We start from the raw sequence: 25,743 nt of genomic DNA on the forward strand, positions 1-25,743 counted from the left end.
TATATATATACCTATATATATATATATAATTATAATATATGAAATTTATAAATTTTTAAAAATTAATAATTGATATAATTAACTTGAATTAGCGTTTTTGTAAATAAACGCTTAATAGCCGACCACGTCGTTATTTTACACCGCGCGCATTATGTTTTTCTCGATTCCCGCAGAGCCGTGTGCGTTGCGTATTACTCGGTTGACTCGATCAACTCTGTATTGCAACCGAATTCATTAAGCGATTCGAAGAAAGAACGCAATGCAGTATGTAGCAATAACTGTCCGTATATCTAATGTACCCAGCGCATATCGTTCTCTCTTAAACGTACAACGATCGAGAGTCCGGTCCGTGAATGAGACAATATTGGTGGCGTGCGAGTCCGCCTGCCTGTCCTCGGCTTACCACTTTTGTGTTAGATTTACCTCACGTCTATGGTATTTCTCGCGTTTAAATTGTCTTTGAGGATCGCGGCATACAATGCGAGAAAGGAGAAAAAAAAAGAGATTCTTAGTCAAATGGGGTGAGTCGTCATACATAAATGTCAAACACACGCTGACCGACTTATAGAAAGTACGGACAGATAGGTGTGCGCTGAGGCCGAGTTTCCGGCGCGGCACGCCAGACAGTTAAATTCACCGTGAATTCGTCGGCAAAAACTCGCGCTACTTTGTTATTGATTCTTTCGGGTGATCGTATCTAATTTTATCACAATCCTGTTTTCACGATATACAAAACGGGATTTGCGAGCGAATTGTGCTCCGCGAATGAACGCCTTACCACTCTGAGAGATTATTCCACGTGTCTCAAAGATATTATTAAATAAGTATTGTTGTATTAATTGAATTAAATTTAATTCAGTAATATAAAAATAATTGAAATAAAAACGCGCGAAAACGTGTCGTTTATGAGCAAGTTAATGGAATCATTTGAATCGCACTGATAATTATGTGTTTAGTAATGTGGCATTTGGAATTAGAAACTTTTTAATGGATAATTTGCTGAAGCCGCATTTACTTATTTTTAAATGTCAAAGATTTCATTATTAAATTCATAATTAAATGTCAAAGATTACATTATTAAATAAAAGAAGAAACAAAAAAAAGATAATTTTTTTGTTACAATCTAATGTTTAATCAAATTTTAAGTTTTAATTAAGTCTTGATCCATGACATTACTTGATTGATGTTGAAATGATTGTGTTATTTTTTACAACTTTTATATGTCATGCTAATTTCGCGATTAACGTATTGTAGTAAGTACGTGGGGTTTCCCGGACTGGATAGCTTACTAGAATTTTATTCTTTTTACTCTCTTATTTAAATGCCAAACATCTGGCAACTTGATTAGCCATAAGTAGGAGTATTTTTTGTTGATATAATCTATTCGTCAACCTTTCACGACGACAAATTGATTGGTTTAAAAATCTTATACATACAAATAAAAATGCGCGCGCTCTAGGAAAGCGATCGGATCATCGTGTCTCTCAACTCTTCGAACCTTTCGTTTCGTTTCGTTCCGCAAAGTTATAATTTTTCGAGCAGAACTATGAATTTTCGGTCATTTATTCGGCCCGTTTAAACAATCAGATATCTCTTTTAAGTCTTTCGCGCATGCAGTAGTCGATGTGGCAATACCCCGCGATACGTGAAAGATTAAATGGCCGCGTATCTACAAATCTCTCTCATTCGATTCAAAGCGCTTTCGTCATCGAAGAAACTTTTTTTTTTCCTGAATACCCGCGGTATCCCTATCTGCGCGTTCTCGTCTTGCGACGGAACCCCTCGAGGGAATGCGTCGCGAGGCGGACACAAAACGAGTCCGCTGGCGCGTGGTACGTATACACCTGTACTTCGGCCGGACACATGCAGCCGGCATGTAGCGAATCGATGGTCTTGCGAGATAAACTGGGATAGGTTGAGGCATATAGGTGAGGCTTCGCAGGTATGCGGCCGGTTCGTGGTAGCTCGCGGCGACGACGACGACGGCGACAAAGATGATGGTAACGGCAGCGGCGGCAGTCGCGGCGGTGGCGGCGACGAGGATGACGATGACTGCGGCGGCGGCGACGGCGGCGGCGGCGGCAGCGGCGGCGACCCGCGATGATGATGACGATGCTGCTGGTGCTGGTGATGGTGGTCGCGATGATGGCGATAGTGGTGGCACACAGGTGCCGTATGGCATATCGGAATGCCAAATTGTTGCGCCATTGCCAACGTGGTTGGCCGAGTTCGGCGGCCGGCTTAAAGCGAGGTCTAGTCGAGTCGAATTGCCTAACGCGCGTTGTACTTTTCACTTTCCCTCCTACCCCTACCTATATACCTACGTGCGCCTGGCGTGAAATTTTGCTTAGGTAGAGACCAAGAGATTGACCGATCTAACGAACACCGACCGGCCGATGGCCCAGAATCCGCGAGCGATCGCGGGTTCGCGCAATTCGCGTATCCGGGCCGGCCGCGCCGCCCGCCGCCGCGCCGAGCCGAGCCGAGCCGCCGGTTTTTCGAACGTGTGCCCTCTTTTCTTCAGCGGCGGCGTAAGCCGATTTTAGTCGGTCTCCCGATTAGTGGGTACGGTACTCCGCGTTCCGCCGACGACGAGAACGGACTCCGCCGACTTTTTTTTCCCCCCTGCACGTCTCTCGCGGCGCGAGGATGGCTTGCAAAATGTTTCCTGCAATTGTCGTAATTTTGGCCGGTCTTTGGTCATTCGATTTATGGGCATTATTCCTCGAGCTTGCACTTTGCGAAATATTTTATCGAAATATTTTCGATTTCGTCCTATAATAAAGAATTCTATATTTCTTTTTGATTGAATTATGTTGTAACATGTTGTATAATATTACATTATAATATAACATCGTGTTACATTTAATTGGAGAAAATAAAAATTTTTGGCTATAAATTTTGTATATATTATAATACACGCAAGCTAATTGAATTTTGGAAATAACTCTTCTAAATGTTCAGAATCCATTTAAACATAAAATACTTCTCTTGAAATATTTTAAACGATATGATACCGTAAAAAATTTATTTTAATAGTATAAGCAGGATAATAAGATAATTTGGATAATCTTGCCCAACAGAATGTAATACTTTTTACTCAAGAGTAAACAACATTTAAAAGCTATAAATTTGAAACGTATTATTCTCGCGCAATTTGTTTTAAAACCTACGCAATGTATTTCGTTATGAGTTTCGTACACACACTTGCTGCCTCGTGGATTACGAAGTTCGAGCCGGCAAGTCAGTTGCAATTTTACCCATTAATTTAAAGGCGCGCGATTGATTTAAAGTCATTATACGATCATCGCTGCGGCGAGAAACGGCCGCGGCGATACCTGTTTCGGAACCTAAACTCTAAAGTGACACGCAAGAAAAACCGGCAACGGAATTAACATTTGCCCGGTAGTCTTTAATGCGACGCGAGCGAGGGAGGGATCTACTTTTAATTATCGAAATTCTCGATCTCGGATTTCCTTCAATTAATTACACTTTAACCAATTACTACACATGACTTTACTTCAACTACTCTCTCGAAACCCACGGATAAATAAATTCATTTGCATCACCTGCGTAATTGGTACTCGCCGCGGGTGCTCGATTCTCATCTGGAAAGCCTATAACTGTTATTGGCAACGGAGGCATGTATACATATTGCGTATCGAAAAATAGATTCGTAGGAGGAAAGCAAACACACTACACACGCCTCGGCGGGCGATTAGCATATTTCACGTATTGCCGATGTGCACCCTTTAAATCTTTAAAGCGGCACTCAGTGGGTCAGTAGTGCCGATCCATTCACTTTCAACGACGCGGGTTATTATCGGCGCGGCGCGAAACCCGACGCGTTGTGCAAGAAGAAGGTATCAACCGCGAATCGGTTTTGATCCGCGGACGGAAAGAAAGAAAGAAAAAGAAATAGCTCACGCTCACCACTACCGATTCGCGCTCGCGATTCGGAACATTGAGTCACGTGTGTTGCATTTTTCGCGCGTTGCACTCGCGCCCCGGAGTTCGTTTCGTCCAGCATTATTGCGTACAACACACCGCGCGCGTACAGCGGCGTGTATATACGAATCGGCAAACATCGGACATACACACCGGCTTAAATTATACGCCGCGTAACGAGAGAAGAATTCCTTTCCTAAAAGATAGTAATTTTTTCCAGATTCCTTTTACGTCAAACGTATAATCCGTATTAAATTGATCTGTATAATTCGGGGGCGGCCCTCTGTATCGCTATGATTTTCCACGTTAAATCATGCTTAAAATTGTATGATTACATATTATACAAAAGATTCCGGCTGTCTTTCTATATTTTCAAGATTAGATCTAAACGCACCCAATTTAAAAATTGCGCGTGCTGTTTGTTTTAACTTTAATTCTTAATTGAAGCTCTCGAAACGATAGTCATAAAAACGATAGTCAAGTTTATTCGTGCCTTAAGAAGAGATGTTATTGATTTCGATTTAAATGGCACTATTTAATATAATTGCACATATTGACGGTTGTCTTAATTTGAATTTTCCTTAATTCTTAAATTCAAGTTCATCTGAGAAACGAAAATGGATGAGTGATTCGTTTAAAAAGAGACGCGACTCGATTGACTTATACTCACCAATTGTACGGTAGTTAGATGCTTCTTCCACCATAAGTACTTCTGATATTCCGGGCCCATGGCCGCCAACATGTAATACGCGTACATTACCACGTGCACCGCGTTGTTTATAAGATTGCCCAGGGTGCCGTGTCCGCCCGCGATAAATTTCACGCAGATCCACGTCTCGAGGGGTGTGAGAGAATGGTGATACAAGTGCAGGAATGTCACCTGACTGTCCTTCTTGCGCAACACGAAGAATATCTGAAATTTCGACGCGTAACGTTGTTACAACATATTGCGATTTCCCGTAAATTTTCTGTCACTTAGCTTGGATTTAGATGACCTATATTTATTAGCTTATAATTTAGGATCGTATCCACTTCCCCTGCCATAACCTATGTCAATTAAATTGAAAGCAATATTAATTACAAATGCACGAAAGTGTTCGGGAATTAAAAATTTAAATTAGAGAAACAGCATTTTTTATTAAGAAAAAAAATTAAGGCGCTAAAACTTGCGAGATTTGTCATAAAATAAATTAAATTTTTGTTAATTTAAGTTTATTAGACATAATTTATTGTTATTTAATTTTAATTAATTAATTTATTTGTGATTCAATATCCATTTGTTAATATTTTCAAATAAAATAATGGAATAATTAAGTTAAAAAAAAAGTCAATTATTCAATTTGAAAAGAAGATATTTCACTGTCGTGTTAATTGCCGGTAATGCGAGACTCTCGCGCGAGCTGTATCTCCTGGAAAATATCTACGTTCATTAACGAAGCGCGATGATTTTCGTCATCCAGGCACGATAAAGCGAGATAGTGGCAACACACGCCGCGCTGTCAAAATTGAGCAACGAATGATGAAAAAATCCGTTTCACGATGATTCCTACGTTCGAATTTCGTACAAACGCTGTCGAAAGTCTTAAGCACTCTCTCTCTCTCTCTCTCTCTCTTTCTTTGGTTTTTTCGTTTTGCTCAGGTAGCTAAACACTCGCTTTGTGAATTGTCGGTTTATTCGGCCAGAATATCTAATAAACGAGTGGCGATCGGTCGATTAAATCTTATCTGCTCTTTTGATCCGTCGGCGCGATTGCGTGCTCGACCTGGCGATTCGGCGCCGCTCCTGCTCGCTCCTGCAGTAATGGAAACGATTGCTTAAGGGTTATTACGCCGCGAGAAGGGATACACGAGCGTTCGTACATAATTATGCGATTCTCGCGGAATAGCGCTAGCGGGAAATAGTTTCCCACCTTCTCTCTTTCCTCTACCTTTCGGTCTGTTTACTGTGCGTCTACGCGTGTGTACGTACATTCGTCGAAAACGCAAGAGCAGCGTTCACCAGTTTGCGGTACAACAAACGGGAGATATGCAATATACGTTTTTCTTGGTTGACTGCGCGCAATTTTCGTGAGAAAAGTAACTTTTGCGCGCGCGAATTAAGAATACGAAAGCGTAAGCGGATAATAGAGCATTTCTCGCCCCTTTAACTAGATTCGGTCTAACAGAATTTTTACATTTCACGCGGCTGAAAACTGGTTTCGGCTGCTTTGCATAGAGATAACATGGTGTATCGATGACATTCCGTTCCATTTCCGAACCTGAGGTGGACATTTTTAATAAGTGAACCTCGTTTTTACACTCGGGATACTGCGGATAAAAATGCGGATGCCAAGATTAATTGTTTTTTTTTGTTCTCTTATAAAACATGGGAAAGTTTCACGTGCCTTAGAACTGAAAAACAAATTTTATTAATATATGCGTTATTCTCTATGGGGATAATGCAACTCGTGTGTGTAGCATAATTTTGTGCTTTGCCGTTTTCGTATCTATATACGCGCATGGACTTAATTAATATTATTCGTATCACTTTGGTTTTAAACTAAAGAAAAATTGGCATTGATGAATTCGCAAGCTTTGTATGCGATTACCGCCGGCTGGTTATTTACGCAAATTTATGAAAGTGAGCCGTACCGTGTCAGCGAATTCCGTGAATTTGCTGATGAAGTACCACCAACAGAGGTTCGCCATCCTCAGAGCGGATGGATTGTGGGAGTAATCGACCGGTTGACATTTATAGCTGTAGTCCAACAGCCATCCGGACATTAAGTGCTGCAAAAGAATGTAGGAAACAGACACTCGGTTAGACATATTAATTACCCTCGGACGGAACAACGTCGATTGCTCGCCCTCGTAAAACGTCGAAGATAATCGATTACCGCAAATTGTTTATTTCAACATTAACAAGAAGGTTTATAAACGCTTCGAAGCCAGACATAATATGGCCTGACGTAATGTAATTTCGTGTAATGTCTCGGTTTGAGCAAATATTTGTTTTATTTCATCACGTTGTGAAAAATGGTAACAGGGTTTTTTTTCTATCGGCGCGAGAAATGACGAAAGTAAAACACAAATTACAAGGTACAAACTGGAAGAGGAACAGAACAATTCAATTTCGATAATCTTTTTAGAGATGTGTCTTATATATCTTTTTATATTACATCCAATATGCAATCGCAGTCTGTAATTGTGTCATTGGCGTCTTAAATTTGACATCGCTCTTTCGTTGTTTTTGGTGTCCTCGATTCAGTTATAAATCGATCGGAAAGTCCACCTTGAAAAGACCGTGTTACACACGTGTTACATATGTTACCAATTTTCATACAACGAGTGACAGCAAGTATAAATCAGTTTCAGGAGAAACTCCTAGGTTTTGAGGCCACGTTCTATTTAACGCGTGCGATCTTTAAAAAAATAAAACACGTTAAAACGATACTCATCTCAACGTTGGCTCTTTCCCATTCGATGATGATTAATTCTTTCGTTGCACATGGTTCGAGCTGTAAGCAGCTGTCGTGATGAAAATCACGAGAGTTCTAACAATTCTACGGTTTGATAATAATTCCATTTACAATATTTCCTCTTCCGCACAGACGGAAGTCGTGGTTACGCGATTTCTTATCTCCCGTCTAGAGCGACATCCGCGAATATAATCAGACTGCAAAGTCTTAATTATGTAAACAATGTAAATAATAATCGGGATGTACGAGTGAAAATTAAAAATCTATATCCCATTTTAATTTTTACGATTAACGCAAATTTATTTCGACAGCAATAAGAAAGTTGTAATTTATGCGATATCTACAAATAAGGTAAAGAAATGGAGTTGAGATTAAGTAGCAAAAGTCAATGTCAATTGAGTTGTGGAAATTGATAAAGTGAACGCATACATGTGTATGCATAATTATGATCCTAATCGCGTGAATTTTACTCGACGCTTTTCTGTTCTTTTAACTGCTTATTAATAAATTATCGTGATCTTGATTTTTTATCGTTCGAATTAACTTCTGCGTAATTGGAAATAGATGTAATTAAATAACTTTATACTTTATTTAATGTTTTACAGAAACTTGGCAAAAAAAAATAAAAATATAGTTTTTAAGAAATTCTCGTATTTTTAAATCAAATTTTCATTCTTTTAAGTAGGATGTAACATTAAGCTAAATTTTTAGGGCTGATTTTTTATCTTGATTGCAGTTAATAGTGATGATATTTTTATATGCCGTTTTGTTTGCTCCAAAGAGAAGGAGCCGTCACGATTTTTACGTTTCAAAGCGAATCAAAACTATCGGATAACTCTGAACGGGCCGAACTGTCTTGGAAAAGCTGTGCTATTTTGCGTATATAAAAAGCTTTCCTGACCGACTCTCTAACAGAAGCAGCAGTTATTGCGGTTAGTCACTCCTGCAAAGTGCACTTTCGCGCGGATGCAACCGTTCATTATCCATTCCCTGGCGCGTGAAAATTCGTTTTTTGTTTGACCTTCCGCACGGAGTTTTACTTTGTCTTTTCGATCATGCATGCTTCGTGGGAGTGGTGTAAACTCAGTACTTTATGGAAAGTCGAAAAGCACAGGATGTCTTCTTGGTAATGAAACGAGTGTACCTATCGATCGATTGAGTAACGAATGAGATTTAGCCACTGGGAAATACTTCAATCCTTGTGCATCTTTCTCCGTCTCGTTTGAGATTGCTGTGCTCAGAAAGTGTGATAAATATTTTAATATTAAATAAATATTTTGATGTACTTAATATAAATGTAAAATCCGCCGAATCTTCTTTAGAATATGCATCTCGGATATTATTTTAAGTTAATATAACTGATTAATATATAAAAATATAAACGTATGTCTAGAAAAAAATTGTGTTATATTGATGCATGAAATTTGCGAAAATATTAATATGGATGTAGAATGACTTGGCTTTGTTTTGATGGAATGCAGCTATTTGCTCGTTTAAATGACGCAAAACAGTCGGCCATTAGCAAGTGGAATAACTCGCTGCGGATTAATATTCTTATTAGACATTAGTATTCTTATTCCAGAAGCAAGCATTGCATTTTGACAACTATGTCTATACTCTATAAGAATAAAATGTAGTATATTTGCTAACAAAAAGTCTGAATACAGTTGATACTTATTGTTTGTAGGTCAAGGCTACTGACAGAGAAACGGAAATCTTCGGAATTAAGTAAGAAAGTTGATAAAATCAAAACTGATGATTAATCTAATGTCATTATTTTATAGCTACGGTTTAAAAAGTACGGTAATAAAATAATTTAAAAGTCGAAAAGAAAGAAAAGAAATGTTTACAAAATGGTAAAAAAAATGTGGGGTAAAAAGTACTGTAATTAGTAATAAAATTTTACTTCTAAATGCCTAATTGATTGATTGTTATCGAAATATTATCGATGTTTTGCTCACGTCAAAATTAATTATAGCTTTTGAAGAATGATTCAGTCACAAGTTAAGCAACTTATAATTAAATGTTTTTCAATTCTTAAATATTCCTTTATTTATAATAGTTTCTATACTTTTTGTGATATGGACTTTGAAAGATTACTGCTTTTTATAATCGCGTTTTTATAGAAACGTTAGTATTTTGTCAGTGAACGGATATGTGTCTAATTAAATTTCACCGCCTATCATCCATGACTGATCAATTTAAAAATCTACGATTTGCGGTGAATCTGAATTACTAATTAATTATAATATACAATTAAAGGATGAATCTAATCGATCATTATTAATTAAGACACAAATTGAATTAAACTTAATACGAAGTGATTGAAAATAATTAATCAAAATGTCCGTGCAATTCGTTCCACACAAATGCGTATCAAAATATGAAAGTCAATGATCGAGGTAACGAATTTTTAACTAGGTACTTTATCCTTTTTCTTCCTCAATTCAGTCAACTTCAATCCAGCCACACCAGGAACTAGTTGAAAACGTGTTCAAAATTTAAGATTCTATTTGGTTTCTTCTCACAATATTTAAATTTACATTTTAACATATTTATTAAGCCATGATTACGAGTTTCTCTATGATTATAAATCAATGTGTGTGTGTGTGTGAGTGTGTATGTGTGTGTGTCACTTTTAACTTCGCGAGCACGCGATTTGCATAAGCGTTACAGTTCCGATACAAGATAATAAGATAAGAGAACTTACTTAGCATATCTAATGCGCTTAATTATCTGTGTGGGAACTAAGGCTCGGCGAAGCTTAATTATATGATATATGAGAATGGCGCTTCGTTCGGCCACCACACTGGATATAGGATAAAACGCGATTGACTCCGCGCGCGATATGATCGACGAAGTTCTAGGTCGAAGTCTCTTCCTGCATGGATTCTTTGTCAACGATTACAACGATTCTATTCATCACATCTCCTTTCACCGTCACACTTTGTTAGCCGTGTGTCGATCTCGCGAACGAGGACTTATTCGTGTGCAGGCCGTGCAATATGTGCATTCGCTTTGATAGTTCCATAATCCTCCCCTCTCCCCCCTCCCCTCCCCCCCCGCGATTAGCCATCCGATCATTTTCGATCTCGAATATGTACGTACTATACCGGCGGCATACTTACATCGTGACCTATATAAACCAGTAAGTTGTCTGACCGGCTTCCGACCGCCAGCCGCGAGTCCCCTCAGATCCCGGCGGATCGTCGGCGCTCGTGAACTTTGCACGTCATGTACGCTATAACGAGAACCTAATGATGGCTATAAAGGAAACGCGAAAGTCAAGGGTGACATGGAAGGTCGTATCGAGGCTCTTTCTCTTTCTCTCTTTCACATGCATACGCTCTCATTCTCTCTTCCTTTCTCTCTTATTCCTCCCATTGCATTCTCTCGCGAGCACGTTTTCCCGCCCAAGGATTGCATGATTCCGCAAATTACAGGATTTCTAGCTCGTGCGGCTTTTTCGTCGGCGAGGGGGAGAGGGGGGGGGGGAGGGGGGCATCTACTTTCTTGATTCCCCCCCAATTATCATTCCGCACTTGTTTACCTATCGGTTTGTGACCTCTCCAATTCTTCTACGTTATTTCGCCTCACGATTTCAGATCAGACAAAATTTCCTCACTTCATTTAATCGGATGTATTACGTCGGTCTGTACTATATAGTCAATATTTTGAAAAGAAGCATTTTATTTTTAAATTCAAAACTATGCACTTTTGTAACGATGACATGTCTGTTCTATTTTTTTTTTTTTTTTTTCGAAATTAGTTGTCGGAAATGTTTACCTCGTATAGCATCCCTAGCGAGAAGACGACTTGAAACGCATTGTACGCCACCAGGACTCCTCTGAGTTTATATGGCTTTTTGTTTGCCATCATACGCGGACCGAATATGACCACACCGTACAGGTAAAGGAGCACAATAAGGATTGTCGGTACAGGCGAGTCCATTAGCGGCCAATCGCTGACACGTGGATCGGAAACTGTCGTGAGGATTTCCGTGTACTGATCCAGCGCCATTCTGACCAGGCCCTGGGCACCTCCGAAAGTCCTATTCGAATCCGTCATCTCGATCCTCAGCTCCGGCTCTCTCTCCGCTACCAATTCCGCTGCCGCCGACGCCATCTCTATAAATGCACAAATCAATATTAAAAATATAATTATAATATATAAAATTTAATTGAGAATCAAGGAAAAATTTGAATCTTTTGCACTTGAACCAGATGTTTCTGAAGAAACTTCTTATACACTGAGAAAAAAAAATTTGTTTCATCTTACTAAAATATGTAGTCCGATACGTTCAACTAAATATTACTACAATGACACAAAATAATTTGTTATTAGTGTAAACAAAATACTACTTTCTTTACTAAACTATTTTGTTTCAACAAAAATTTATCGTATTTAACTCAATTGTTTGATTAAAAATACACACTATTTGTTATTCCCATCAGCATCGTTTAGTCAATGTGATACTTGGAATTTGAACAAATATATTATTATATATACGGATAACTAAATAACATGCAAACACAAATAAATACTATCATAGTATTTCGAACAAAATAATTAAATTGAATTGCTTCAGTTAATTCTTGATTGAAAAATTTTGATGGTTGATGTGAATGAATTATACCTTCCTTTGTGCAACTAAATAATTGTTGAATCAATCATTGGATCAAACAACTATACAAATTTAGTCCGTACAATTTTTTTCTCAATGTAAATATCGATGTGTTAAATTTAGAATATTTTTATTAATTTAGTACGTTTTATATATTGCACAAGAGATGAGTGATACAGTTAAAATATTTATTTATCAGATTGATTAACAAAGAAACAATTTAATACTCTTTGTAGTGATGTAGGTGAATGCATATATATTTTTTATATCTATTCGAATATTATTAAATTATGAAGATCATTTTCCAGGAAGATCGTTCTCTTTATACATTTTCCTGGAGGTCAGTTAAGCGTCACATATAACCGAGAGTTGCGAGCGAGCATTTTTTATAACTTGATGAAGGCTTAATGCGTTGCCAAGCCACTTTTCATTTAGCAACGAAAGAGTTAATGCCCTGGTAAAGCCTCATGGAATTCTAGAGCCTTGCATATCAAGGCAAATACCCGGTCCAGTCCGGTTTATTGTCGGAGCTTGGCCCTGGCGACCTATATTCGTACAGGTTGTTTAGTTCGGACCCGACTTGGACACGGATTAATTTCTTGTCTCGGCTCGGGTAAGGTCCCTTGATGTTTGGTATTTTCTAAAGTATCTCTACAGTTATCTCCGCTGGAGTAAACAGTTGTGCGCAAGAGTGTGCATATTACTTTTAATGAAATAAATTCATTTTAAGTGAAAATTTTTATAAGAACGTCAATAAAATTATCTATTTAATAAAATAAAAAATATATACGTCATTAAATGGGATTTAAGAAAAATTGATTTTTCAAGCTTAGGACAGACAAATATTTGGAAAGTTCATTTTTTTATTTAATTACTAAAAATGTTTCTTCTCTCGGAAATTTATCTTCTACATATATGTACGTTCTGTCAGAAATTCATATGTTGAGCTGAGGATTACAGCAATCCTGCAGCAATCGGACGGGATTCCCGGATAACTCTTTCCGCTCACGTTTACGCGCGCGATTACATATACGTGTCATCCTAATCGTCGATCAAAGACTTCGACGTAAAACGCAATGGGTCAGGAAGTTCGTCGCGAACGTCATTTAAGAATCCCGGCGTTTGTCGCGGAGTCATCGTCGCCGTGCCGCGCGCTTTCGCTGCGACTTTACGCGCGGATGTGAACCGGTCTCCTCTTTCCCTCGCTTTTGGTCCTTCTCCTTCCATCGCTCCTCTCCGCAGTTTCCTCCTTCGCCTCGTTTTCTACGCGGCCTAATAAATCACCTGTTCTCGTCTCTTTCGAGCGAGCGTAACGATGTCAGGGGGTTCGCAAATGCAACGTCGCGCTGCAAAACGCGCAACGTGCGAGAAATTACGAGCGAATCTTCACTTCATCTCAGCCTGCGTTCTCGAGAGAGGAACAATCCGTGTTTACGAACGTTGTATGATCTATTAAATTGCGATTAGGCGCCATTTAACGAATATCTGATCCGTTTAACGCAGACTCGCCGTACGCTTAATGTAGCATATTACGTTTCGCAAAGAACTCAACAGCTTAAAAATATGTTAGTAAGTAAATTGTAGATAAATGTTTAAAACAAAGTAAATTAATTTCATTTTGAGTGTACACATTAAATAAATTAATTTTAAAATAAAAAAGTACACATGCGTTAGGTATTGATCAGGTATACTAATCGTGCGTATCGCTGCATTTAGGCGAACAGAACAGATGTGATTCCTGCTACATGCTAAATCGCACGCATCGTCATTATCCGGTAATAAAGATAACGATGACGCGTGCGATTTAGCGCAGAACTAACCGCTGATTTCTAACGATTTCTCGACAGTTTCTTAGGATTGAAGCTGTCGAATACGATACGATTTTAATGCCCGGCGCAGACTAATGGGTGTCGATGAATTAACTCTTTAATTTCCAGCATTGCGGTGCGTGCACTGTATTTTTTAATTATGTATTACGCTCCACAAATTGCTATATATGTTCTAATATCTATAAAGCAGATGCTTTTAACGTGTAAGAATAGATTATACATCCGAAAAGAAGCTTGTCGAATTTAAAGGAAATTCAGTTTAGAATTTCTCTTTCTCTCTCTCTCTCTCTCTCTCTCTCTCAGTTTTATAATTGGCATAATTTTTGTTACTTACAAATTATAATATGTTATAGAAAAATCGTTTCTAAATGTCTCTAACACAGAGTGAAATTTACAACGGCAACATTTTAACTGCACGATCGCCAGCGAAACAGAAGCCATCATTATTGACTAGCCACGTGAAACGTGCCACGTCAAACATAAAAAAATATGTAATTTATATGTATTTATACATATGCATGAATCCCTCTTGTTTTACACATTGAATTGAATTACTTCTTTTCGATACGTTTCATTTTAATTTACTTCCACACGCCTTCTAATGGAAACATCTGCATCTTTAAACTTCTAACCACTAAACTGCTCGTTCAACTGTGACCAGTAATCGTTTATTTATTTCTGCGTTTGCAATTCGTTCTTACGTATACATGCTCGGAAAGAAAGAAGATACACACAAAAAGAGAGATTAACAGGAATAAACTGCAGTACTTACCTAGTGAGTTTTACCGTAGATGTACATTAGAGATTATCTAGCGAGTTTTACCGTAAATATAAACACGTAATAACTCGCGAATATTTGATCCTTTTCGATAAGTTTGTCGCGGAACAGTCGTGACGCAAATGATAATTTGATATCGCCCACCGACTGTTCTGCATATCTCTCTCTCTTTCTCTCCGCGTCTCTTTCTGTCGCGCCGTAACACACTTATCGGGATTTAGAGCTTGTCACTATTACTTATGTCGTGACTCGTGTCGCCGGTGGACAGAGTATTAAATTCATGAATGACACTTTCTCGCCGTCCATCAGGAAAGAAATCAATTTCGTAATCTTACGGTACCACGCCGCACACATTATGTCGTACGGTCATTAGATTGCGTTTTCGTGGATCTGACGACTGTTTGGCGATTATTAGCGATGAGTCGCGCGAACTTTCGCGCATAACAACTGATTCGTGTAATCGCGGCGGCGCGGCGGCGGCGGAGACAGTTTGGTTTCTATCGTATAAGAGCTCGTAATCGCCTAAATCGTTTTCGTCGGTTTTCTCTTCCGCGCCCGGTTTAGATCCCACGTAACCACCCCCGATTACAACTTTGCTTGCTTTTTTTTCTTCCACTGTCACGTCGGGTGGCACCGGCTCATCATGGCGGAAACGCCGCGTAAACATCTTTGCAATTTGTAACACTCGATCGCTCATGATTTCCGTCATTCATGACGTAATTATGACTTGACGAGACATATGTTATTATTTTTACAAGAAAGTTTCGAGAATTACGCCTGCGGAGAGATAGAGAGAGAGAGAGAGAGAGGGAAAGAAAGGGAGAAAGGTCCGACGATATCTTTATATGATTTCTGACATAAGGTTGCTCGTGATTTCCGTAATCGTGATGCAACTGTAATGTCTTCCTGCTACTAGAACTTTTTAAAGAATCATCTCATACGTAATAATAATCAGAAATGACCGAATCGTTAGTTAAAGTTCCGAGAAATCGCACGTTCTAAAGTATACTAGATTTAGAGAAGAGGAGAAAAGTTAGATGTGTACTTTACGAGCTTCGAGGGTAACGAATGACTGAGTGGGCGAACACGTTGATTCGTAATTGACGATTCCGGATTAGATCCCTTACCCTACATATACCTCGATTTTATGAGGTTTATTAGAATATAAATTTCTATAAATTAGAATAAAAATTAAACAAGTGAGAATGAGGCTAGTGAGAGTCTCAGAGCGGTTATTAGTGCTCAAAAAATAAATATATTGACAATGATTAAAAATACATTACAAAAACGAACGTCTCGACTCCCTTTGGAGTCATCCTCACACGGAAAGAACGATTTTGTTGAAAGGTATAAAAATTTTGCTAGAAACAGATCTGAAAATAATTTTTTATTAAATCATCGAAATAATTTGTTGGAATGTTAAAACTGGTCAGCATTGCTATAAAACGTTTTGATATTCTAGTAATCATTTTGATTTTTGCACGAAATTATTTTGATTATTGAACAAAAATTATTCTCAGATTTGGATTCAGCAAAAGTGTTCTTTCCGTACAGCGTACAATATAATAATATTTGGAAGCAGTATTTGACCATCGTCTCTGCCCGGATGAGTCAGTCACTGGCGGTCACCAGTTCCCGCAATGGAATTCTTGAGATTTTCAAACGAAACAATTCCAAGTATGAATTGTTTCTATGCAGAACAATGATTGAAAAGAAGCTTTGAATAACTGAAAGCTGTTACAATTAGAAACCACCTAATAATTCAACACTTTATAATTAAATTAAGAAATAACTGTCAGTCCTCATAAGGAACATTACGTTATTCCGTATTTATTTATAAAATGTGGAATTATTATTAAATAGTTTTTAATTGTAAACAGCATTCAGTTATTTACAGTTTCTTCTTGACATTGTTCTGCATTGTTTATTTAATTTTCAAATTTGAGAGCCTTTCGTTTCATTTTAATATTGTAAGAATGGAAATTTATATAAATTCATATAAATTTGAATATAAATAATGTAACTATGTACCATTCTTTTCTATACGCGATTAAAATAAGGATTATGAAACATTTTATGATAAGTTAATCAGAATCGACATGTATATATTATAGAGTAGTTACATTGTGGAAGAGTCATACTGTAGGCTCTTTTTCTTTCGCGATACGTCGATCGGAAAGTGCAGGTCTCGATCAGGCCACTTCAAAGTCTTCGGTATATAATTTAAAGTACAAACTATCGCTGCAAGATGATCCCTTCTCCAAACGAATATCGGAGCCGTGAATCGCATCTAGCGCAATCGTGCTGAATTATACGGATAGAAATAATGCGTCGGCTTATCACACAGCAATCATCGTTTATTGGACGTGTACAAGCATCGAAACACAGCTGTAAATCCCCTTTTGACACGGGGGGATGAGCAGGCCGGATAAGTAGACCGGAAAATTAAACGAGCCGCGATTTGGTCATCGCCGCGCCGCGCTGCGGCCGGCGCGGCGCGGCGTTTTAAGGCCAGGCGGAGAGCTCGCGGTTTTGCGTAATCGATATAGGTATTGCAGTTCCGCGGACCGCGAAAACTGGAGTAACAACAGCGTACACACTCGGGCGGCTTGAAGGTTGCCCAATGTCGTTGCGTGGTCCTTCGCCTTCTTTTTTTTCTTCCTTCGAGAGTCTTGGCGGTCGGTCTTTCCTTCCCATTTTTTTCTCTCTCTCTTTCAACGGTCGCGTGCTTCGCAACTCGCTGTGCGTGCGCCTCGTGTATACCGTGCGTGCATTGTTGCGAGACGCATCGGCTCGCTCGCCCGCGCGCGCGCGCGCGCCCGCGAAACCCTCCTTTACATTCCGCGACACGCGGACCGCGAAATGTAAGTACTACAACCTTAACGCGCGACGCTGATTTTCACGTCACTCGCGGATGCGCGTTATTAAAAAAAAACGTTGACGCCCGTCGATCGTCGGACGGTGTCAATGTTGCCAGGCCGGAATTACGCAAAAATACAGTTGCATCGCATTTGTGCGATCGAAAATCTGGGTTAACGATCTAAGTTTCTATAAATATTTCTGCGTTGCTTAAGTGAAAGTATGACGCGTGTGGATCCTTCGTAAAGGATCGGCTTTAGTTAATTAAAATTTCTGACGATTTTATTCATATCGCGTGGATTCATTTTGCGCTCGTCGATATGCGCGCGTTTGCCTTTCGAATTGCCGGAATCTATTCTTTTGTAGTTTTCTACTCGACTAAAACTGTAAAATAGATGAATAACTGAAATGTTTATACTTGTCATTAAATCGCGAAATTGTATATATGAACAATCTATTTTCAGCCACAAAAATAAGCATTATCATATTTTATAAAACAGAAGAGTGAAACTTTGGAAAATGTCTTGTCTTCGAAACATACTTTCGCATCTGGGCCCTTATCCTATTCACCTCAATTTTATTCTAATATCACCGTACCGATGCTAGGAGTTCGATTATCTCGGAGGAAAAGCGGGGGGGGGGGAGGAATATTTATCGTCGAATTGACAAGGTTAATAGCGGCACGTGTTTCGCGAGACATCCGGCATGTGAATCTCGTGATCCGTGCTGTTAATGTCCGTGCCGCGCCGCGCCGCGCCGAGCATGAATCCGTATAGAGTCAAACGGTACTTGCTGTATAGAGAAAGTCTCTCTCCGCGCGAGAGTGCGAGATAAGGAGGGTGAGATCGGGTGAAGGTGGCGAGAGGAGGGAAGAGACAAGGAGAGAGGAGAGAAACGCCGTGTGGCCGGTGTCGTCTTCGCCGCGTTACGGGTTCTCTCTCAATGGGAGAGAATTCCGATGATGATGACGAAGGTAACATCCGCGCGGTGCGGCGCGGCGCGGATGGCTCTTCGAGTTTAGTGGGTAAGTGGGTCGTGCCGTCCGGTTAATTACCGATCGGCCCCTCTCGTGGTGTATCACGTCGCATGCGAGATAGGTATCCGTCACTCGCGGGGCCGTTGTCATGCCTGGAGGAGAACGCCGGCTTCTCTCCTCTTATTTTCCTCGACCTTCCCTTCCTTCCGCCTCGCGATCCATATTTCGTATCTACTCTCCTAAGCGTGACCCCTCTTTCCCCACACGCGCTCAGCTCGTTCCTTTTTACTTTCAGGACTCGCGGCCGCGAATCGCCGCCGCCGCCGCCGCCGAATGAGACTTGCTTCAACGCGCCGAGCCGAACTTACGCGGTGTCACTTTTGCCTACGAATTCTATATCGGGCTGTCAGGCGTTATTCGCGCGGTATTTCACGCTCTTTAATTCCTGACTAATTGAATATCAAAGTATTGAATCTCAAAGAATTATTCAGGATTTATTTCAGTCATTATTCAATCTGCCTGAATTCATTAGCATATCATTCCGCAAAAAGCTGTGTATCTTCAACGAAATTGTATATATGAATATTTTACGTATTGGAGATGAGATTAAAGGAGCTGATAATTTCTTCGCAGCCTATATTTTTTCTTTTCTAAACATATCTCGAACATATAATTTGTGTAACGAAGATTCCAAGTCGTAAACTTTCGTCGATTTATTGCATTCCGTCATCTTCTTCTTCTCATATAAGAAACACAGCCACAAATCTCAGCCGATTGAATGGTACCTGTTATAAGTAGTCGTTTAGTGGGACTGTTTATCTTTTTGCAAAAGAATGCGATTGCGATTGATCCAATCGTGAACAGTAAATTAAGAAATTGCGGTCGATGCATGGCGTATTGACCGGATTACAATCGTGTCAAGAAAACACATCCGCGCTTGAAAAAACCGTCGGAGCGCCTATAGCATTAATGGCACATAAGTGCGACAAAAGGACAACTCTACCTTTCGCCGAGCGTTTCATGGACTGGTTTCATCATCTCTCCGCTATCTTTTTGTTTACCTTCGCAAGTGCTTAGCAAACAAATGTCGCTAAATGTTGTACTTACAAAATTATTTACAAAGCTGCTTTATCTTACCCTATACGCCTCGGAGCAATCTAAATACGATTAATTTTTTTTATCACTTATGTTTATTATAGCTGACTATGTTTGTAAGTGAACGTAATTAATTACATGAGATTAATTGAATTTTCAGCAGACACTGAGCAATAGCGGAATTTGAGATTTTTTTTGGTCACGCTGTTGCATTTGTGAATAATATTTGTCCTTCTATCGCAGTCTAATTACGCAGCTTGTTATTTCATTTTTCTTCGTGTCACTACTATAACGAAAGGTAATTGAATAGATTCGAGTACTACGAGTGGAATATCTCGCTCCACTGTGAATGGTACTTGATGAACGATATACAGTCTACAATCCGCAATGTATGGCGCATGATCGTTGCTTCCTCTTCGAATAAATAAAGCTTTCCTTTTTGAGAAATTAATGCATAGAAGGAGAAATAGTAATGAAATAATATTACGCCGATGATTGATAGAATATTATATGCGATTGTTTGCATTTCTCGTGTTTTAAGCAATTTTTCCTTGATCCCTGAATCTTTGAATTATACCATTGGGTGAGAGAGCGAAGAAGAGCGTGCTAAGTAGGTAACGCTACATTGGCTATTAATATGACGCGTAATACGCCTTCGGTGATTCTCACATGGTTTTCGTGTCAGTGAATTTTTATCGCGATGCTACTTTCTTATCTTTTTACCGTCGGATTCTGTACTTCACAGATACCACATATATTGAACCTTAAATTCCACAACTTTATCCCGTAAATGCAAGAAATAATTCTTACTGGAACGCTCGCCTCCATTATAACGCTTATATTCCCTATGGTTTGCCTCAACGAAAAAATTAAATATTTTGTTTACACTGTAACATTCATGTTGTTAAATTAAACTTCATAGAATTGATTTGTAAATCACCTTTGAAGCACATTTTATGACAACACGCGTTCTCTACGATTCTGTCATTTTCAACAGAAAATCTGTCATGTTTAGAACTTATAACTCATTAAACATTCTTTCAATAATGATTTTTAAACGTGCACCTAATTTTCGAAAAGAGAGGAATATAATCCCGACGAGTTTTTATTGAATACCGATGAGATTTATATTAAACATCAATTTTCTAATATAATCTAATATTTTCTGTCTACTTTCTTCTTTTCGAAGAATGTGCTTCACCTCTTCGGAGAGCAACATTACGGAGTCGTTACGCTTATTATAATTAATTAACTGTTGTAAAAGATGAAAAACACGGCATTTTGATTAATATCGCGTTCATCATACACATTGTGTATAATTATGATAAATTATACGATATGTGCTATTTTGCCTCGGACACGATTTACGAATATGTGTTTGTTAAGTGTATCTTCACTCCTTGTTGTTCGATCGGCGCGCCAGTCTAACGGCACCAGCTTAACGTCTCTCTGCGCTCAACTTGACTCTCACTGCCGTTCGCTATCGATTTCCCTTCGGCGCGGCTGCTCTTCCTCCACTATCATTCCGCGTAGCCCGGAAATGAGCATCCTATATCACAAAACGGGTTCTTTCTCGGTTTATCGTTTAAGCGTCATCGTGTAACTCTTTTCTTACATGGCAAAAACGACGGGGGGTATTATTCGCTAATTTCTCTGTGCTACTAGCCTGTTCTTGCGTGATCGAAATGTATCGACTTTTAAGAACCGTTTTCACCGCCCGACGAGAGTAACGACGGCATTTATTTAGAAACGCCTAAGTGGATTTACACGGTAGCATTAGTAAAATGACGATATAGTATAAATAAATTGGAAATAAATTCGAAAATAACTGAATTGTTGTGAGATATGTAATATTTTAACGTCTAACTCTTTAGTGTCTCTGCGGCGAGAAAATTGTAGCAAAATCCAAGATTGGGGATTAATCGAAGTAACGGTGACGTAGGGATATACAATACCGCAATATCTTCCAACAACGTTTGATAATAATCGTAATTTATACATATATTGATGAAAGAATTTTTAGAAGAGGAAATTAAAAGAAAACGGAAGAAAAGTAGAAGGAGACAGTTTACTATTTTAATAATAGTTAGGTTTATCACGTCGAAGAATATTCGAGTCACATTTACCCTAATGTTATTTATTCCGATCTAATAATGTGTTATAAGTGCGAATTTCTCATCTTGGTGAGGCACGAAGTTATATATTTCAACAACGACATCGGATTGGTACGTGCTATATAAGATCGTACGCTACTGTTTTGTTGTAATAGATTTATTAACGTGATGAATAAAATGTTTATTAATCCCCGAATAAAAAGAAATTACACGCATTTCGCGCTTGTTTTAATCTTATCCCCCACGTATAATATCTCACATAATATCCCCCATACTCCCCCCCCCCAGTTTCCGTGTTAAGCATTTCTCTTCGGTGGAAACGCAAAAAAAATCTGACGATCCGATCGCAGCACACATTTCTCTTTTCACGAAGAAAGTAGATAACGAAGCGATTCGCAATATCGCGCACCTGTCTTTCTCCCCCCGAAAATTTATGATCGAAGTTAATCGCTCCGGACGGTTTTGTCTTCGGTCGCGGAATGAAGCCAGGTGCAATGAGTACAAGCCGCGTTGTAAAACTATTTGTCCGCTATGTCGCTGTCGTAGCTCCGCTTTCTCGCTCATTGCCGATAGCACTTTTGGGAACTTAATTGTAAGGCGCGCACCGGCGGTTTTCCAATTCGTCGCTTTTACGCGCTAATCGACGCGCCGATTAGCGAAACGTAAAAATTGCAACCGGGGCTTCTTGCGTCCGGTGTGAAAGCACGTTTTTCGACTAATATTCTCTCTTTTCACATTAAAGATTTCCCATAGACCTCACGGCCAACCTTGCGCCGCTCATTTACAAGGAGGATGTGTTTTTGCGGAGTCGGTTGGCAAACAAATTTGATGATTTAAAGAAATGTGGAACAATAAAAGATAACGCTGCATTGAAAGGTTCAAAAAGTGTTCCGTAAGAAGCGACTGAAAAAGAAGAAACAGAAGTCTTCTTCGTTAAAGTTACATCTTCGAAACAGGAAAATAATTTATACAGCTATGACCTCGGGGTCGGAATAGTTTTTAATATCCGACAAACCATATTCGATCGAAATCTCAGGTTTTACTCAGATTAAATTATACGTTGTGTATCAGTATCGCGTAGATCGAGCATCGGCGACTGCGATACCTATACGCAGAGAGGATAAATCTTAGATAATATTCGAAGGATAGCGCTTGACGAAAGTCTCGTTAACAACTTGAAAGTAATTATTTGCAATTCCCAAGTGTTTTAATGTCCTCGATTTGGATAAAAGCAACGATGCGTTACTGCTCTTTCGACACACTGGTAAGTCGGAGAGATCTTAGCCTTGACTAGAGTAAAATATCTTTGAAGCTTTGCACAGACAGTATTGTGTCACACACATGAAATCATTCGCTAATCTCTCGTGTAAACGCGAAATGTACTTCTTTCTTCACTTTCTGCGTGACGATAATTATTCATTTCTCGGTGGAAGCTAACGATGTTGAAGAACTTAATTAGATATGATTACTTTATCGTCTCTTCATCTAAAGTTTAACAAGGCAGTCACGAATTCCATTAAGACTAACGAGCTCAAAGAGAGCACGCGTCTAAATACTGGAGCATTTTTTCTTTATTCATTTCTTTTCATATTAATGTCGAACTCTTAAAGATTTTATACATAAATGAAAACTGCATTTCCGGCGAAATTGTTCATGTCGACAGTAAACAGATAAATTTCTTTTTATCAATGATATCCACGCACAAAGTCTTGATTAATTTCTTGCAAATTATTGATAAGTTGTAACTTTTATTCGTAATATCGTCTTACTGTCTTTACTGTATTAGCAGTCTATTATCCTCGATATGGAAATCACAGTTGAATACTCATCGTAATTATAATCATATCGACATAAAATATTCTTTAAATTGAATTACTTCAAGAATAAAAACAACTGTTTTTTTATGCACGATTTTTTGTTTAAATATTAATGAATAAAGGAACGCTATTTGAATATTTTACACGAAAAATTTAATTTATTAAGTTAAAAAAATTTAATTATAAGGAGACGAATAATATAATTTGTCATAACGAGGTATGGAACATGCTAACAATAATCCCAAGTAATAATCACAGGTCACGTTCTAATGAAACTCTAAAAAAAAAACAAGGAGAAAAAACAGCAGGTTCTGATTCTTGCGGAACAAATTGACATTCACTACCTTCGGCTAGTATAACGGGCAATTACATTATTCGACTTACTTGAGGTCGACTGTTCCTAATTTTAAACGGAAACCGCGTTATCACCGTGAAGCGCACAAGTTCCGAAATGCCGGCAAGGAGCGTCGGATATTTGCCAATATCCGTTAGCGCGGAGTAACGTATGGATGTTCGTTTGCACGGTCGCATTGTCGCACGTTGGAAAATGACAGTCTCTCTCGGATCGCTTTAAATCCACCATAATTGTATTAAATCCGCCTAATTAATTATCAAATCAAGTATATATATATATATATATATATATATATATATGTCAATTTAGCTGTAAGCTCTTTAAACTTTCGCCGTTCCACTCTTCTTCGTCCGTTTCATGATGTGTAATTGTTATAACCGTTGCGTGAACATATTAATGAATGATTCCCGTCTGGCATGCTATCATTATTCATTTGCATTCAGCAGAGACGATAATTACACGTCTATTAATCGAATAATTGGATTCGTATCGGTGTTACTTTACTTATTATTTCCGATATTATTTCACGCTTCGCACTTGGATCGCGAAAACGGCATCGATATTATTCCTATATCTTTTGCCGTGTTATCGAGTCTCTAGCTTGATCAAACTCGGAATTGCACTGCAGTTCCGCCTAGAGAAACTGCAGGCACCCGAACTATTCGCGTACCTACGCGTGCTCGCGCGCGCCCGCCGACGTCGCTTCGAAAGGGCTCCGGACTCCGTTTCCTTCGGATACACGAAATCACGTCACGCTATTAAGAAACTGGCTCGAAAACGGTCCGGCGACCTTGTGCCGAATATTACAGCGTGTTTCGTGCGGTTGTGTAATGTGACGCATTTCACGTGCTCGGGCACATACGTGTGGGGGTTATATTAAGGTAGGTAGCTGATCATGCAAAGCGAAAAGAGCTGACCATGCGCGAATACGCGCACGTATAGCCGAGATAATTTCTGCTGAGGCGTTCGAGGTTTTCTATAAGTTTCTACAAGAAAGTTCGGACGAGAATGAAAATTGGTGCGTATAAGTTGAACGTAAGGGGAGCGTTGACGGAAGCGTGAACGAAGTTTCGAAGAGGCGAAAATTGAAGTAACTAAACGTAAAAGAAGCGTTTTCGTCGTCTCAATTTGCACCTCCTAAAAGCCTTCGTTTACGCCTCCGTCGCTCTCCCCTTACGTCCGACTTACGTTTCGATTTTTATTTTCGCCGGGGAGAGTCTCTTTCCTATCTCGTCCGCCGAAACGTCATGCGTAGAGGCAGGGTTAGACGGTCTGAATTAAGACAGCTTACACGTGTTTCTATAGCATGTGCGCCTACAACGATTGTACGGATGTGCCTTGCGGCACAACGTCTCGATTGTGAAATGCACACGTCAGGTGAATCGCCACTACTTATAAACTTTCAAAAATTCGTATTTACGCATTTGAACATTATGTAGACTAGCATATTGCTTGACACACATTAATAATTTTTAATGTTTTTCTATTTTTTCAAATAAATCCTTAAAAAAAATAGTTATATATTTTTAGTATTTTCAGATCTCTTCAATATTACTCGTAATACGTGTAAAGTTAATTTAAGAAATCGTAAAAAAGTTTAGCAATTCAATTTATGAAAAGCATTAATTACATTTATTTGGTCAGATTACAATTTATTTGTTCAGAAAGCTTAACAAATAAATGTTTTATTTTGTATAATACTACACGGATTTCTTTTGAAAACCATTAAAAGAATACTAAAAATTACGATCATACACCTTTCATGTTGCGAAATGTCACACTGTACGCGAGAAATATTACAAACTTACCACAAAAATTTCGCAAGGTGCAATCAAAGATTTACTTTCGGTAGAGCAATACATTCAAATGTTATGGCAATTCAAAGATTAA

At 38.9% G+C, this 25,743-nt stretch overlaps 2 protein-coding genes across 2 annotated transcripts in view; one reads left to right on the forward strand and one right to left on the reverse strand.

Moving 5' to 3' along the window:
* LOC105451613 (elongation of very long chain fatty acids protein AAEL008004-like) overlaps positions 1-25,743 on the reverse strand; it is a 30,650-nt gene that overhangs the window by 2,795 nt on the left and 2,112 nt on the right. The window contains exons 2-4 of the mRNA XM_011692183.1: positions 11,193-11,533; positions 6,580-6,717; positions 4,619-4,861 (exon numbers count right to left, since the gene is read on the reverse strand). Coding sequence (XP_011690485.1) covers positions 4,619-4,861; positions 6,580-6,717; positions 11,193-11,531 — 720 coding nt within the window. The 5' untranslated portion in view covers positions 11,532-11,533. The remainder of the gene's footprint in view (positions 1-4,618; positions 4,862-6,579; positions 6,718-11,192; positions 11,534-25,743) is intronic.
* The window catches only part of LOC105451612 (elongation of very long chain fatty acids protein AAEL008004), a 70,944-nt gene that overhangs the window by 371 nt on the left and 44,830 nt on the right, over positions 1-25,743 (forward strand). The gene's annotated exons all lie outside the window — the stretch shown is intronic.

Source organism: Wasmannia auropunctata, unplaced genomic scaffold (genome assembly GCF_000956235.1).
Source record: "Wasmannia auropunctata unplaced genomic scaffold, wasmannia.A_1.0 LD336049.1, whole genome shotgun sequence".
In the NCBI taxonomy this organism is placed as follows: domain Eukaryota; kingdom Metazoa; phylum Arthropoda; class Insecta; order Hymenoptera; family Formicidae; genus Wasmannia; species Wasmannia auropunctata.